This window comes from Gobio gobio (assembly GCF_949357685.1).
Source record: "Gobio gobio genome assembly, chromosome: 24".
Classification (NCBI taxonomy): Eukaryota; Metazoa; Chordata; class Actinopteri; order Cypriniformes; family Gobionidae; genus Gobio; species Gobio gobio.
Genome location: NC_137120.1, coordinates 29,945,989 through 29,964,276, shown reverse-complemented (window position 1 = coordinate 29,964,276; position 18,288 = coordinate 29,945,989). Strand labels below are relative to the sequence as shown.

General features: G+C 40.7%; 1 protein-coding gene across 2 annotated transcripts in view; it reads right to left on the bottom strand.

The window, feature by feature from the left end:
• Nucleotides 1-18,288, bottom strand: part of nr5a2 (nuclear receptor subfamily 5, group A, member 2) — a 61,505-nt gene that overhangs the window by 2,609 nt on the left and 40,608 nt on the right. For both annotated transcript variants that reach the window (XM_079808415.1, XM_079808414.1), the window contains exon 6: nt 16,231-16,378. In XM_079808415.1, coding sequence (XP_079664541.1) covers nt 16,231-16,378 — 148 coding nt within the window. The remainder of the gene's footprint in view (nt 1-16,230; nt 16,379-18,288) is intronic.

The window sequence follows — 18,288 nt, the reverse complement described above, 5'->3', positions numbered from 1 at the left end:
TGTAATGAGCTCTGTAGAACAAGCTGAGAGTCCTTCATGGTGCTGGTGAGGATGTTTGACCCCTGGGTGACACCAGCAGGCACAATCAAGGCAAGGAAGGGGGAGGGGTTCACCTGAAGATGACCAATTACAATTCTCCAGCTCCAGACAGGTTATTTTAGCCCTTGTGAAAAGAAGTAAACAAACAACGTGATCCTACGACCTGTCAGTCAGATGTTAAGGCATCTATCTATCTATCTATCTATCTATCTATCTATCTATCTATCTATCTATCTATCTATCTATCTATCTATCTATCTATCTATCTATCTATCTATCTATCTATCTATCTATCTATCTATCTATCTATCTATCTGTCTGTCTGTCTGTCTGTCTGTCTGTCTGTCTGTCTGTCTGTCTGTCTGTCTGTCTGTCTGTCTGTCTGTCTGTCTGTCTGTCTCTGTCTCTGTCTGTCTGTCTATCTATCTCTCTGTCTGTCTGTCTGTCTGTCTGTCTGTCTGTCTGTCTGTCTGTCTGTCTGTCTGTCTATCTCTCTGTCTGTCTGTCTGTCTGTCTGTCCGTCTGTCTGTCTCTGTCTGTCTGTCTGTCTGTCTATCTGTCTCTGTCTGTCTGTCTGTCTGTCTGTCTGTCTATCTATCTGTCTGTCTGTCTGTCTGTCTGTCTGTCTCTGTCTGTCTGTCTGTCTATTGGTCTGTCTGTCTGTCTGTCTGCCTATTTGTCTCTATCTATCTATCTATCTATCTATCTATCTATCTATCTATCTATCTATCTATCTATCTATCTATCTATCTATCTATCTATCTATCTATCTATCTATCTATCTATCTATCTATCTATCTATCTGTCTGTCTGTCTGTCTGTCTGTCTGTCTGTCTGTCTGTCTGTCTGTCTGTCTGTCTGTCTGTCTGTCTGTCTGTCTGTCTGTCTGTCTGTCTGTCTCTCTGTCTGCCTGATCAAATAATAATATTTGACACAGTCATATCTATAATTTCAGTTTAAGGAAATGTAAAATGTCTGGCAACTCTGAATCTTTTTTTTTTTTTTACCGAATGAACCGATTCACTGAACTTCTAAAAGTTGCTATAGTTTCTAAGCACCAAATTTATGTGAGGGAGTTGCGGCTCTGTGTTTCTCAAACTAATTACAGACATTACAAAAAAAAGAAAAAATTGAATTGCTTATTATTGGGGCCACGTTTGAACATTAAAACCGACGCATGGGGAGGGGTTAAAAGAGTCGACTGATCGATGACAATGGCTTGATCTCTTCCGCCCCGAGCAAGAGAGGCCGGTTGCGAGAAGAGAATTATCATGTTTGTTTAATTTATCCGCGACGAGAAACGCTTAATCATGCCCTGCTGACAGAGACCGAATAACGCAGAAAAAACGTACAAGCAGCAGTTATCTAGTCAGGTTGAAGCATCGCATGGTAAGCACTCTTATTTTCTATCTCAACATTTAGCCACTGTGGGACTAATTATCAACTTTTTCTCTCTTTTTTTTCATGAAACAGCCTTAGTGTGCACTAGGGCCGGGATGTAGCCTGCCTCTAAACCCTTAGGTCCTGAGGAATACATTGTTCATTTGACTAGTGCTCATTCTAGACGACCCCACATATCCACTCGCAGACACCCCCAGCACCACCCCTCGCCCTGTGATATGCTGGGACGCTTCTTAATTAGAAAGGATTTTCTACGTGAAAAAAGATCATTCCACGAGAAATTCATGCCGGCAACCCCCTAAAGCCCTCGTGAGGTTCATTTGTATACTGGCATGGATGCACAAATATAGCGAATCTGTATTCGCCATACAATATGCAAACTCACTACACTACTGTAATGGCATATTGATTGCAATTTGTTAGTATGCATACTGCAAATGAAGATATACAAGGATATGGAATTTCACCTCTAATTGTTTAGTCAATGAGCAATTAAATCATAATACCAAATTTGAAAGGCAAATGATGAATCCATTGATATTTCTAGCAGGCCAATGTCAGTTTAATGAATGACTTCCTGTAGGAAGCGAATCAGAAACAAATATTGTTCAAAAGCCGAGTGATTCAGGACAGTAATGTGTATTTGCTCAAGTTTATGACTCTTTTAGGGCAGAGTTTCAAAGGGCAAAATGTCTCTGAACACCCCCTCCCTTTGGCTTTACAGCATGCTGTAATCATATAGTCAGTCAAGCATGTCAAAATTTCATCTTTATTCATCATTAACTTCTTCCAGAATCGCACCAATCAGGAAATGGGGTGGTGCATGAACTCCGCTGACCTAAAAACACCGGTTTTCTCATCTACACCAGCCCCTGAAGCTCCGCTCATGGCCACCCGGCCAATGGTGATAATATTGACTCGATGCGTTTTACTTTTGTTTAGGTGGTTTGGAAGTATTTAAATGCTAAAGCATTCGCAAGGGTGTTCCGTCCAAACTTTATTCTCCTTAGCGTATCATAATGTTGCATATCAGCGAGCTTGTTTCTCTGAGGTTTGCTCTTCCTGACTAAGCCATGTAAAGCCAGGAGGGACGTGAAGGGCTCAATCTGCTCGTCCCTGGTCACCTCTGACTGCTATGAAAGGGAATTAAACAGGACTGGTACAGTTGGGGATATATTAAGTCAAATGTAAGCCCTTGATAGAGGCGCTGAGCAGGTAGAAGAGACGTCCCGGTCGCCCAAGGATGGTTTTGACGCCGCACACTCGATGCAGGGAGGGAGGGTATAAAACGCCTTAGGTTTAATGAAATAAACACGAGAAGCTGGGGCAAACGTTTCTTGTTACAAATGCTAGCTGAAAGGCACTCTGCCTGCTCTTAAGGTGAGGGAAAATATATTTACATCTGCTTATCTTTTGGCGCAATCACTGTCAGGAGCTAGCAGGTTCAGGGTGTGGGATGAACCAACGATAATGATCATAATAAAACTCTCTGCGTTTGGAAGGTAATATAACTGAAATGGCTTCATCAACAGTTTGCTGTGTTTACTCCATGCCTATCTATCTATATTCTGGAAAACCATCATTTTGAGAGATGGATCATTTCTGAACAGCCAAACGGCCAAACTCCGTCGTGCATCTTTATCTTATCACGATCGCCTCTGAGAATCTTTATATTTGCATTCAACAAATATAAATTTGTTGCAATTCATGCCAGATCGTGATTACATGCGCAGAAATGGGGAGGTGTGTCAAGGCGCTCTTCATGTTTATAATAAAGTGACAGAAAATCATTCAGAGGTCAAGTATCGCCCCAAAACTCTACCTGCAGACCAGATCCTGCCCATAGTGGAAACCACAACCCTAATGAGGTCATTAAAGCCAAGCCTTCAACAATATCTCTCTTTCCTCCCCCTCCCACACACACTCTTTTTTTTTTCTTTTACAAATTTGAATTAATAATTCAACACAGTGCCTGGGGATGTATATTTCCTGAGTGAAGGACAGTTAACCCATAGCATGATTTCCCCCTCTCCTTTTATTTGGCCACATTTTATTTTTAAGTTTTTTTAACATTCATTATTGACCATTGCAGTGTTTGCCGGGTAATACTACATGTGTTGACCCAAACTGTGATGTTAGTATTTTTTTTACTTTTTATTTCCTCAGTTTCTCTCTCTCTCTCTCTCTCTCTCTCTCTCTCTCTCTCTCTCTCTCTCTCTCTCTCGCATACTAAATCTGCTTCTATATTTTGAGTGTAAATTCTACATTAATTCATTCCACTGAGAAGCTGCAGTCTCCCTTGCCTCAAGGGTAACGTTACATGACATGTTTGTAAGCTTCCTGTCAAAGCTAAGCTAATTTGTGGAGCTTTAACTTAACTACTGGCAAGCTGAATAAAACTAATAAAATAACATCATACAATCTGATGAGCTTAGAGATTAAATATACCTAAAATAAAGCACTGAAAATCATATATATAAATATACACTATAATGCCAAAAGTATTGGGACACCCCTCCAAATCATTGAATTCAGGTGTTCCAATCACTTCCATGGCCACAGGTGTATAAAATCAGGCACTAGGCATGCAGACGCTTCTACAAACATTTGTGAAAGAATGGGTCGCTCTCAGGAGCTCCGTGAATTCAAGCGTGGTACTGTGATAGGTTGCCACCTGTGTATAAGTCCGTTCGAGAAATGTCCTCACTACTAAATATTCCACGGTCAACTGTTAGTGGTATTATAACAATGTGGAAGCAATTGGGAACAACAGCAACACGTAAAAAAAACACGTAAAATCACAGAGCGGGGTCAGCGCATGCTGAGGCACACACTGCGCAGAAGTCGGAAACTTTGTGCAGAGTCAAAAACTACAGACCTCGAAACCTTGTGGCCTTCAGATTAGCTCAAGAATAGTGTGTAGAGAGCTTCATGAAATGGGTTTCCATGGCTGAGCAACTGCATCCAAGCCTTACATCACCAATTGCAATGCAAAGCGTCGGACGCAGTGGGGTAAAGCACGCCGCCACTGGACTCTAGAGCAGTGGAAACGTGTTCTCTAAAGTGACGAATCACACTTCACTTTCTGGAAATCTGATAAACGAGTCTGGGTTTGGCGGTTGCCAGGAGAACGGTACTTCCCTGACTGCATTGTGACAAGTGTAAAGTTTGGTGGAGGGGGGATTATGGTGTGGGGCTGTTTTTTGTCAGGGATTGGGCTTGGCCCCTTAGTTCCAATGAAAGGAACACTTAATATTTTATCATACCAAGACATTTTGGACAATTTCATGCTCCCAACATTCTGGGAACAGTTTGGGGATGGCCCCTTCCTGTTTCAACATGACTGCGCACCAGTGCACAAAGCAAGGTCCATAAAGACATGGATGAGCGAGTTTGGTGTGGAGTAACATGACTGGCCTGCACAGAGTCCTGACCTGAACCCGATAGAACACCTTTGGGATGAAATAGAGCGGAGACTGCAAGCCAGGCCTTCTCATCCAACATCAGTGCCTGACCTCACAAATGCGCTTCAAGGAGAATGGCCAAAAACTCCCAATAACACACTCCTAAACCTTGTGGAAAGCCTTTCCAGAAGAGTTGAAGATGTTATAGCGGCAAAGGGTGGGCCAACCATATATTAAACCCTATGGATTAAGAATGACATGTCATTAAAGTTCATGTGCATGTAAAGACAGGCATCTAAAAACTTTTGGCAATATAGTGTTATATATATATATAGCAAAACAAACTGAAATTTGAGGCATTACTGAAATGTAGCATTAGCTAACCATGCTGTTGTTGCATTTCGAAATGCTGCAAAGTATGTGTTGCATTCTCAGCGAAGCCTTAAGGGGTGCTATAGCAAGTATTAGCATAAAGTTCTACTGTTTCTTTTTTCTTTCAGGTCAGCTACTGTCATGGCAGAGGAACAATTTGAAGACAATCTAGCTGAGCAAGCTGGCTATCTCATCTAGATGAAAGGCGCTAACATTTGAAGGTAACTCTATCACCCCTTACATGCTCTAACATGTTAAGCTTCTCCTCCTCTCCATCATTTCCTGTCCTCAGTCACATTGTCCATTAAAATGGCAACCCTCCAGAAACAAAATAGTTTGAAAACAAGACAGTCTCCAAGCATGGAAAACACCAGGAATAGACAACACCCCACTCGGCCACACTTCCCAGCATTCCCACTGTTGACAGACAACACAGGGCCTTTGCCTGTGTCTCTTAGTGACCTCACGCCTCTTCTGCCATTCTTGTTAAACCTTCTCCCCCAAGTGAGACAATGTTTAGATGAATTCTCATTTCTATATTTGTCCCTGAAGTGCGACACCAGTCCAGCCTCACGCCATCCGCTCAGGTTTACATTACAGGAAGACTGATGATGGGGCATTTTTTTCCAATCAGAAGGCGGTGCAGGCATTCCACGGCTTTGTTGCTTTAAATACAATGATGGGGTGGAGGAAGGAGAGGTGGATGAAAAGGAGAACAAGAGACATGGTTGCAGCACCTGTCTGCTCATTTGTGCCGTCACGTTTAATAGCGTTCTCCAGTTTCAGGGGACGGTTTTAGGGCTTAGCTGCTCTCTCGTGCCCTGCAGATCATCACTGGACACATGAATGTCTTTGTGATACTGCTGACAGAACTTTGATATCAGAACATATGTTACCGGCAATGTGTGAAAAGCAGCTTTTGTATAGAATGCCTAGGGAATATATAGAATAGCTGAAGTTTGTAGGCAAAGTATGAAATGTCTGGTTTTTGTGATTATGTTGCATAGTTTTCCAAGGCATTCTATACATTACCCAGGTATTATACAGAATGACAAGTACACTCTAGGCAAAGTATCAAAACACGGCGTTATTGGCATTGAACATGTTTTTGAAAATGAACGAAGAACTACGACACAAAGTAAAGGACGTTCTTACCAGAAAAACACAAAAGCAGAATTGGCGCTGAGCTACTTATTGCAGCAAGGAAGGATAGAATGGCATTTTAAAAGCACTACACTTTCTTCCTGTCCCGACATTGTGACACAGCAACCGTCCGGGAACAATAGGGGCGAGCCGAGCATTCGGCATTCCGCCAAATAAAAAATAAATAAATTATAATTCACGATTGACCATTGCAGGCAAAATTTCAACATCAAAAACATAATGTACAGCAGAAACATAAAAAACAGTCAGTCAGTCTTTCTTATTATCAGTCTAAATTAATTGTTTTTGTCATTTAAAAAAAAAAATATTTAAATTATTTTCCTCTTTTGCCTTTTGTAATTTCACTCAATTGACACTATATATCGATACATATACATATCGATACTGAAATATCTGAAAAGCTTCCAATACTAATTTTCCACAGAATACATACACAATAAAGCTGCGCTTTCTCGCTCTCTCAGCTTTCAACACAAACCCGCCTCCCTTTACGTACTCGCTCCGGATGAATATTATTAGTGTTACAGGGCTTGATTTTCGCCGTGGGATTGCGCATAATTTTAATCATTCCTGTAGATTTTGTGCTGCCACCCCTCAGTACTAAATTGAGTTATTTTTTGCTGATTCTTGTGCTTAAACAGTCAAATTGATAAAAATAATGTCAAAATGCCATCTCTGCGAGTATTCAGTTATGTTTTAGTGAGCGTAAACAGACTAAAAAAACGCACGTGTAACAATATAATGGATCCATGCGTCAGGTCTTATTGCGTAGAGGTAATATTAAAAATATCTATATGCCAGTTTTTCCCCATAGTATTGATGTCTAAATTGTGGCTAGTTAAAATGCTGACGTTAATGTCAAGCCCTGTATATATATATATATATATATATATATATATATATATATATATATATATATATATATATATATATATATATATATATATATATATATATATATATATATATATATATATATATAAACAGCTAACAAACTATTCAGTACTATTTTCAAGGGGCACGTCTGCTCAGCTGTGTAGTGTATGTTTGCCCCGAGTGCTCATGGGGGCTGAGAGAGCCTGTGTTTTCCTTCAGCTGTGACCGGGTCACTGTTATTGTACAGAACTCTTTCTATGAAATTGATTGAGAAATGACAGGCCGGGGAGAGGGGGAGTGTATGTTGGCGCTTGTGTAATGCCCTTATCTGTGTTTGTGTGCAATGTTTAAATAAGACCTGGCGGCTCTCTGATCAATAGACACATCCTACCACAGCAGCGGCGGTCCGCTCCTCCTCGGCCAGATTGGCTCAGCAGAGAAGGTCCCGGGCTCGCGGGCATACCTGAGAGGATCTTGTCACGTACCCTGAGAAACTGCAGGCTTTAATTGGCATGGAATAAGGTAGCAATGCACCTGTGGTGCAATATTAGCAGTTGTAGATGAGCTCGTAAGCTAGTGAGACCTCAAGTCACGTAAAAGAAAGAAGAAAAAACTCAGATATGCACAGGCAACAACAACAGGGCCCCTTTACAATGCACGAAAACGCAAAGCACGGCACCGGTGAGAGTGAATAATGAACTTCAGCCCATTGATCGGAAAAACAAAGCCTGTATATGTTTGTCCCGGCAGGACCGCAGGTCTCATAAATCTTTAAGGGTGATCTGTTTTTTGCCACGGTGTTCCTTTTCAAATGCATCCCTTTCGATTCATGTGATAGACAGAAACGGCGAGCTATTATTATTTTATAGCACGCTAGCTCATTATACTTGGAAATGAATATGTGTATCGCTAGTTAAAGCTGCGAGTGATCGCTAAAAGTGTGAGCACGAAATCAAATGCAAAATTCCGGCACATTACTGATATTGATAGTTGTTGTTAGCGGTGAATCTTGTGGCATCGCAGGCCAGCCATCATAAAAATAGCACCCAAGCGCTCAGTTCTGGGGCAAGTATCTGCAGGAACAGCGAGTGCATATGATTGATATTTCCAGTGCAGATATCACTTAGGAAACACCTGACATGAGTGGGGCATGTTTCGGGCCTGGCCTGCCTGCTAAGTACTGGAGCGTGAGCCAGCTAGCGTGTTATGCAGCCGGTAATAAAAGTTGGTCATTGATTTTCTGTAGTTGCTTGTAACAGTTAATGTTGATACATCAATAGCTAAAGGAAAGCACAGGGTTTAATAGGAGGCTGAAAATGTGGAAATATGGGAGGCTTGGGTGTTAAATCACAGAATCTATCCCCCAGATCGATAAGACAGTTACAGCAAGTGTCCCTCTGCTTTCCTAATGTTTTATAATAAACTGACAGCTTGTAATAAGGCTCTGGCAGAGGTAGAGGAAGAGAGGAATCCGACGGGACAGAGGCAAGAGTTGTGAGACGGAGAAGGAAAACAAGTACCTATAGCTCAGTGTATTCTCAATCACTTCATCCAGGCCTTTTGTCAAAGGAAAATCCAGCCGGCCTGCTTTTTCTGAAAGTGGGGAAAACTTTTACAAACAATTCACTGATACGCTGTTCAACCGAGACGGGTTTTTTAAGTGTCAGGTGCAATCGTATTCGGGATTCTGTGAAGTTTTGCTGGTAAACTTGAGCATGCATGACTTCGGAAATCGGAAAACACATCACTCAGTCAGTCCAGTCCAGTTAATATTTTGGCTAAAATTATTATGCTTTCAGTTACCTATACCAGTGTTGACTGAAACCATTAAAAATTGAAATGTAAATATTACACTTAAATGAAACGCAAATTAGAAATGTTTGCTGAAATAAAACTACTAGCACTAAAATGACTATAGTATAAAGCCAAGTCAATATATATAAAACAAAACTAATACAATGATAAAAGCACATAAACAAAATAAAACAAATTATATTAAAGATAATTCAAAATATTAATAAAGGATTTTAAAATAACTGACATTTTAGTGCCACGCTAAAGTAATAATTATAAAAATAAGACAAAAATATAGCTACTTCTCATGATTTCGAATTTATACTCAAAATATTAAATTTCGAATTGTATTAATGAATGATTTATTCTCGTAAATGCCTATTTTCTCAACTCAAATAAAATTTTCCTTTTACTTTTACCTTAAAATGCTCAATATCACCATATTTGACCCTACTTAGATCCGTTCAACAGAAACTGTGAAATGAAGAAGTCTGGGCCTGGTTATATCTCAATGACGGGGATATTCACAATGAGAAACTTCTTTCTGTCAGTTTATCAAGAGTAAATCCATAGATTTAGATTCCAATCCCTACGTAACACTTGCCGACGTTACTTATCTAAAGCGTTTGTAGACACTCAGATAACGACGCTAATAGCTAACGATCGGCAATCACACATAAAGATGTTTGCAATTTAAAGCTAATCATAAAGTAATGTGTAGTAACAGATAAAGAACAAAAAGCAAAGCGATAAAAGCTGATTGCAGTCGTGACACACAAGCAAAGTGTCGAAATCAGAGCGGAATGGCCGGAATTTGACAAACTGACTGAATGCATGACAAAAGCTAGTAGGGATAAAGGTAAAGTGCCATCCTTTCATTCCCCTTTAAAAGCAAGAGCCCAGTGTGTTGCACCGTGTCGACAGATATCAGCGGCTTTTAAAGCCTGATAAAGTCTGAAAGCCTCTTAAGGCTCCTAATGAGGGTGCCGTTTCATAGGCTGCCTCTTGCCGAAGTGAGGCTTTTGATTTCTGTCGCGTGGAATGAAAGGACAGTGGGCAAAAGAAATAACCCGTAAATATTAGGGTCATTGCATGGGCCACTTCCTCCTCTGCTCAAGATTTGTAAAATATCAGAGCACTCAGGATTGATTGGAAGGTTTTCCACCTTTTGAGCGAAATCTAAATGAGCGTGTTTGGTGACAACAACAAGCGTGAGCGGTCAGATCGAGGAAGGGCTGCCGCACATTGCCACAAATCACTGAAAATAAATTTCTTCATACACTTTCCACACGTGCATGGCCACATCAATGTGTTTTCAAAGGGTGTCCACGCACACATGCGCTTGCTTTATATGTGTATTGATTAGACCCGGGCCTCACATCTTCCACATGACTTACAACCCGTCAGTGCCAAACTGCTTGGCTCACAAGAAAAACCTGCCCCTATTATCTTGCATTTAATTAAGACATAGCTGCAGTTTTATGCACCATTATTTGGCTCCAGCCAGGGGTCTCCGAGGCGTAAATATTGAACCGTCCCAGCCCTCGAATGTTAATCAATCCCAACCGACTTCCAAATTATTTGGTCTGTTTCAGGAAATTAATATTTGCACCTGTTATGAGTCTTTGCGCATGCATTACTGATCTCCCCTCTCTTTGCACAAGGGTAGACGTATCGATTCAGATCAAGGAAACAAGACGGGCTGGCTTAATTAGAGCTTACCTATGTGGGAACAGCAATTTTTGCTGCTTTAAAGGGAGAGTAAAGGGGAAAGAGCTGCGTGCCGTGACTGTATGGTGTGTTGTTCAGAGGTGTTTGGACGAGACCCCCAGAGCCAAGCCTCAGGGACTTAGATGCATCCCATCTCGTAGTCAAGTGTTGTTGCCATGGGTGGATAACCGTTATACGTTTGCCCTCTACATTTGGATGATGACGAAGAGACGAAAAATGTCAATCATGTCAATCATTTTAATTTAAAAATACTGTTGATGAAAATATGACAAGGACAGTTTGCGTAAACATATAACGTTTTTGACAATTTGGTTTCATTTCTAAAATCAGAAATCAATTTTAGACCAAGCAGCTTTCTGTCGATCAACGCGGCAAACTTGCTGAAGGAATTTGTTGTGAAATCTGCAAAATAACTTTGAGGGCCCTATTTTAACGATCTAAGCGCATGGTGTAAAGCACACGGTGCAGGTGTACTTAGGGAGTGTCCGAATCAACTTTTGCTTAACCACGGAAAAAATGGTTGGCGCGCCTGGTGCACGGTCCAAAAGGGTTGTACCTAGTCTCTTAATGAGTCATGGGTGTGTTTTGGGTGTAACGTGCAATAAACCAACCAGAGTCTCATCTCCCATTCCCTTTGAAAGCCAGGAGTGCTTGCATCATGGCGGATTAGCTATTTACATGGCGGAATATAGACACCCTCAACCTGACGATGTGTATTGCCATGATTGGTCAAATAATTAGCCAATTTCATTCGTCATTACTGCAAATAGGTCATTCTGATACATGCAATGACTATCCATTATGACATGTAGGCATTTTTATCTTTATGTACACAATAATCATCTTTTACATTGTAATCCTTTTATTTTTAATATAAGCATGTTTGTGTGCTGCTGCGCATCCCGGAGTGTGTAATAAGCAGAGTGTACACGCAACGCGCCCTTTAAATAACACAAAAACACTGCGGCATTGACTTTAGACTTTTTGTTGGTCATTGGCGCAGTCGTTTTCAGTTGCCTCAAAATAGCAACGCGCCAACAATGCACCTGAACACACCTCATTTTCAGACCAGCACAGCCATGGGCGAACAGATGGGCACGAGTGCATTTGCTATTTAAACAACGTGGCACTGGACATGAAAATGATAACTGCGTCAGGCTGCAAAAACGAACACCTGGCGTTGCATTGTACCGGGTGTATGATAGGATCCTGAAACAAAATAACTGTGTAAAGATTAACACAGTTCAATCCACAACGTCTTTAAGGGAAAGTTCAACCAAAAATCTTCCTCATGTCTCAATGGTTTTTGTCCTTACAATGAAACTCATGGGTTCCAAAAAAAAAACTATATTGGACCCCACTTGATTGTATGGACAAAAAAACTACTACTACTTTGGTGTTTTGCGGAATACAGAAAATCATACAGGTTTAGAAAGACATGAGGGTGAACATGATTTTCCTTTTTCGGGGAAACTGTCTATTCATGAGTCGCATGGTTTCACTTACCCTCATGTTGTTCCAAACCTGTATGAATTTCTTTCTTCTGTTGAACACAAATGAAGATATTTTAAAGAATGTTGGCGGTACAAACAGTTAACGGCACCCATTGACTTCCACAGTAGGAAAAAAATACTATGGAACTTAATGGCTACCGTCAACTGTCTTGTTACCAACATTCTTCAAAATATCTTCATTTGTGTTCAACAGAAGAAAGACACATATACAGGTTTGGAACAACATGAGGGTGAGTAAGTAATGACAACATTTTGGGTGAACTAACCCTTTAAAACGGTTCCTACAAAGCTGGTTGACTGCTAGAGTTGACGTTATGTCTCATCGTTTTTCAGAGGATACCACCTTTTTAATATGGCATTTAAAAAAAAGTTTGTAAAATGTTAGTAAGACCAACTGAAATGTTGGCGTTCACCTCAGAAATGGCCTCTACGATCATCTCCACCCCCCTTCAACTCCACAAGAACATTGTTCACCCTTCAGCGCCTTTCCTGCTTTTGAGGAAATCAATGTCTTGGTCGTAATTATTTAACCATTGATAAAGCCTTCAGGTCCTGCTAAAGCCCAAGCATCTATTCAACACATGGAGACTGACAGCGGGAAAGATAGAGACGCTTCATCTGCTGGAAAAGCGTGAGAAGTGATCGGCTGACTGCAATCGGTCCTCTCGACGAGCCGGCGAAATCGAGGAGACAAGTGACTGCTCCCAGGTCAACTCATGTCTCTCCTCCTCTTTATTGACACTTAGCTTTACAAAGAGCCCCCCTGGGCTCCCCCGACAGTGACAAATTGCGATGGTTTGGCCGTGCTGAGAGCGAACAGACACTAACTTAGAGCAGTGGGGAGTGGAACGGCGTGAGTAAATGCGATTTTGATTTCCGTTAACAGGCTTCATTTGTAAATGCAATAAAGAGACACTACGTTTAACGAGTGTAAGAGAGCTGATCCAGAGGATTTGATGTTTTGATGTCACGGAGGCCTCCAATTGTTGACCTTGTGTGTGTGGCCTTGGGCTTAACAGCTGATTCTGTTTTGAGCTTTATTAAATAAATAAAAAACAGGCTTCATAAAGGATGTTTGCTGTGAAATTGTAGTTTCACGTTAAGAGCTGCCACACTGACCTGGACCCAAAAGGTTCTACAAATATATTTTGCATGAATTTACATAACATTTCTCATTTTAAATGAATACTTTTTACATGCATTTATTTAATATTTATTTTTAAATTACTTAAAATATCATGTATTTTCATACATTTTATTTTGAAAAATGCAATAATATATTTATAATATCTTTATACTGTAACTGTCATGGCAAAGCAAGGTGCGATCTCATTTACTGATTTATTAGATAGATAGATAGACAGACAGACAGACAGACAGACAGACAGACAGACAGACAGACAGACAGACAGACAGACAGACAGACAGACAGACAGACAGACAGACAGACAGACAGATAGACAGATAGATAGATAGATAGATAGATAGATAGATAGATAGATAGATAGATAGATAGATAGATAGATAGATAGATAGATAGATAGATAGACAGACAACATATAGGTAAATAGACAGACAGACAGACAACAGATAGGTAGATAGACAGGCAGACAACAGATAGGTAGGTAGATAGGTAGATAGATAGATAGATAGATAGATAGATAGATAGATAGATAGATAGATAGATAGATAGATAGATAGATAGATAGATAGATAGATAGATAGATAGATAGATAGATAGATGGACGGACGGACGGACGGACGGACGGACGGACGGACGGACGGACGGACGGACGGACGGACGGATAGATAAGAAATATTAGATAGATAGTACAATCAACTTGGATGTTTAAGTCATTTCAACTTAAATAACGATAAACTGACTTAAAAAATGAGTTGAATCTTGTATAACTTTTTGATGAGTTAAAGCAATTTAAAAACATATGTTGTCCTAACTTATTGATCATATACTTTTTTACAGCGTATGTTTAACAAAGAACGTTGTAGAAACCTTGGAGGAGTGTGATTAGACACCTCGATGACGTATGTTTACTAGATATGGTGCAAAAATCCACATTTTCCATAGGAAACATGTTCTCCTCTTATAAAGGGTTGAAGACAGGGCAGAGACAGAGAAAAGATACATTCCCATAATTCCAGTAGTTTTCATAAAGCACCATGGGATTTTCATGCTTCATTTAATTAACCTCTGACTGGCTTCTCAATAGCAACTGGCAAAGTGTTTTTCTCATCCATGCACTTGTCTGTACATACAGCCCCCGCCACCCCTCACCCACAGGATACTATTAATCTGAACCATCTTTGATCTCTAGGCTTAGTTCTCTTAGTCTCTTAATCTCTCAGGGCCTGGCACACAGCATGGGTAGGGCTAGCTACTAGCACGGGGCAGTGCCTGGGGCGATACACTCCCCTCAGGTGAGGGTTTTATTATGGATGATGTTTCCGCCAAATTATTTACAACAACACTCCAGATTCCCCCCAATCCACAACCAAAAAACCTCCGCTGCACTAACCTGATCAACATAAACACAGCAAGGCTGAGAGGTCTGGAGTTTCATGTGTTCTCTGCGCTGCTCTTTGGTTTAGGTTAGATGTGAGGAACCTTCTCAAGGTGCGGCGGGGGACTTGGCGTAGACGCTTACGTCTGGCTTCATGGTTAGAGCTAGAGTTCAACAGCTAGAGTTCAAAGTAAACGCGCCCTTTGCACATCGTATTCTCTTTTCCGGAACCACAAGACGGTACAATCGTGACTGATATGATGTTGAAGAAGATGGTCGGCATTAATATTCCATGTTCTTACGGGGCCAAACAGACACCCAGTTCTGTTTCTACATGTTGGTCTTTCATGTCTTTTGTGAATTGGCTGCAAGAGTTGCCTTGACTCGTAAGGCGTGGAACCTCCGGTCACTTCCTTGTAAAGCTAGCAAGCTAACAGAAGCGAAGCTTTGGAGGTTACCGACGGTTTTAAAAACAAGATGGACTCATCATGTACATCTCAGGAGCAAATGACCTCCTGATTTTCTTAACTCCAGTAGAGTGAAATTGTGGCCTTGGTTTTGTAAGTTTCCAAATTGTAGTATAACTAGAATTTGTGCAGTAAGCTAAGGATATCTGTTTTTATTTAAAAAAAAAATTTATATAATAATGAATTAACCCCAACATTTTAATTCTGTCATGATTCAAATATGACCAAATAAGACCACTGACATCAAACATCATTGATTGGCTTGTCATTAACAGTCATTAGCAGGTTTTCATTCACATATTTTATGCACATTTTAGGATATTGCATAAAAATTGCTGGATGGAAACACATTTGACATGCACAAAGTATGCTGGAAACACACTATACGAATAAATTCACAGAGAAAAAAAAAAAACGATCAAAAAGTCATCACAAAATGTGGAAATTCCAAAAAAATTGGAAAAAATAAATAAATTTGTGCTCTCTAAACCACAGTTTATTGGCTTTGATTTCCATTTCTATTTTGTGCCAATTTTCCCTAGAAAATGAATTTTTCTTTTGAATACATTGAAATAATGCTTTATTTGTAGATCGTTTTAGCAATATGCAGATTTTTCTACATAAATTATATCTGCAACTTAGATGAAAGCATAACTAGTGAAGTATTGTATAAAGCGTTGCAATGCATTCAAGAGCGAATACGATTTCAATATGATTTTCAGAGAATAACAGTTTTAGATAGACCTGACTAATCTAGCATCAATGGTAAAGTCGGCTGGAGAAGGTGGCATTCATAATGATGGTCTTATCATACAGGGGGGCATGAATACGGTCTTTTGGCTTCTCAAGGCCCCTCAAGAACCTTGGGAGCAAGCAAGTGAGATTTGGACAATGCACAGAGGCCATAGCCCGCTTCTCTCCACCCCTCCATCCCTTTTTCTGTACTCACCCAAGCTGAACAACACCAGGAACTTGAGGCAGACAAACTCCCTCTGGTCCAGCTGGAGGGATCGCAGTTTGCTCACCAGCTCCTGCGCGTGACTCAGGAGGTTGTTGAGTGTGGCACCGGCTTGGGAGGCAATTAGGGCGTAATCCACCTGAAGAGAAGGGGCAACAAACAATAGAGGTATTACCACAAGCAACATGGCAGATCTCTGAAGGTTTGAAACAGCTCAGGTACAGACACATACTACAATGAATATAATTGCAAAAATAATTTGAAGGTGGACCCTTTTCACATTACCAGGGTTCGCAGAAGCAAAAGTCATCGTAGTTTGGTAAACTTGTATTGTGGTGAACGGAAACTACAACAAATATGATTTTTGTTTTTTCAAAACAACACTTAGGTGCTGTTTCTATGACTTTCCAAAAAATGTATCAGAATTTGCCTTCACTCCCTCAGCTGTTAAACACTTTTTTGTCAATTAATGCCAAGGTAGGAAAACACAACATACTGTGGGAACACGTCATCACGGTCTGTGACACTGAAAGAAAGATTTTTTCCAACATGTTTTTAGAACATTCTTCCCATCCGCCATTGTTTGGACTAACAGCCCCCTTTTTTTGTCTGATTCGATCCTTAACTAGCGCATCCCATAGCGTTTCACTGCGCTGGTGAACGATCTCAGCTTCAGCGTCATCACTACGACACACCCCTTACGGCATAGGTCCTGCCTTTGGTTCACACGGAACGCGTTCAATGTTACTAGGTCCCTATACCGGGATCGATCCCGGGACATGTTTGTGTTCACACAGAAGGCACTCTAGCAATTTTCTGGGATCAACGCTCTGTGTGAAAGGGGCTTTATTTACTTATTTAGAACTTTAGGGAAATGGATCATAAATGGAAATGCTATCGATTCCCAAGTTTATTTTTTGAGAAGATGAGCTCATATTTGTTTGGAGACTCACAGTGCATATTTTATGACATAAAAAAAGTGTTGTTGGGAAAGTTGTATGAAGAGTTTCAGCCTTATTCCTTGTTCATCAAAATTTCTATTTCTTGAATTAAAGTCCTTTTAGTTTAAAAGTTCAATCAAACTGGAGCCAGACGTCACTTGACATCACCTTGCGAGTTTTTTAGCGCCGGCTGAAGTAAGCATGTAACCAGCTCTGGCAGCTCTACGCTTCATACGCCTTTCTCCCTTTTTTTCCTTCCCAGGCTCCTCTCCGCACAGCAGGGACAGTGCACTGGGCCGAGGTCTGAATGATAATCAGCATCAAACCGAACGGAGAAGAGCTGCACGTTTCTCCATCCCTGGTGCCCAGACCCTCGGACCTAAGCGCCCCGCACCAGACGAGGGCGGTGGGGGTTGGCGAGGCGCGAGTAAGCGGGGGGCCCCTGGAGGTCCCCCAGGCTACCGGGCCGAACCCTGCGCGGGACCCCCGTGGCCCTCTCCTCCCCTTTCAGGTGCACTTAATATCTGCAGCAGCAGCAAATTTGTCTTGGAGGCAAGTCCTTAGCTGCCACTCACTGTAAGCAGGCCATATTAAATTTTTATATTTATTGACAATTCATTACCATAATTGACTGCGCCAGGGTTTCTGGAAGAAGGTAGACTACGGGCCTCCTAAGCGTAAGGAGAGCTCCCTCTGAGCTGGATTTGCAATTAAAAACGCGTGCGGTTTGGAATTTATTTATTGTGTAAATATGATGAGTGGAATTTTTTAAAGTCCTGGCTGGAGAATTGCGCATTTCTCACCGGCGGTTTTTCGTGGGTCTCTTCGAAAGCCCATATGAAGCTACTGAAGTTGTCAATTAACTGGGATTTGACCAAGTGCCCCAAGCGTTAGTAACCAGGAAAAAAAATTTGTGGGATTGGATCACAAATTTACACTAAAAAATAAATAAAAATAATAGTAAACTGAAAATATTCAACAGAAACATTACTGCAAAAATATAAATACATTTTTGAAAGTTATACATATTTTAATAATAATATAAATATTTTTTAAATACAGACTATGAAAGCCCCAAAAATCTGTGTGATTTAAACACATTTACTGA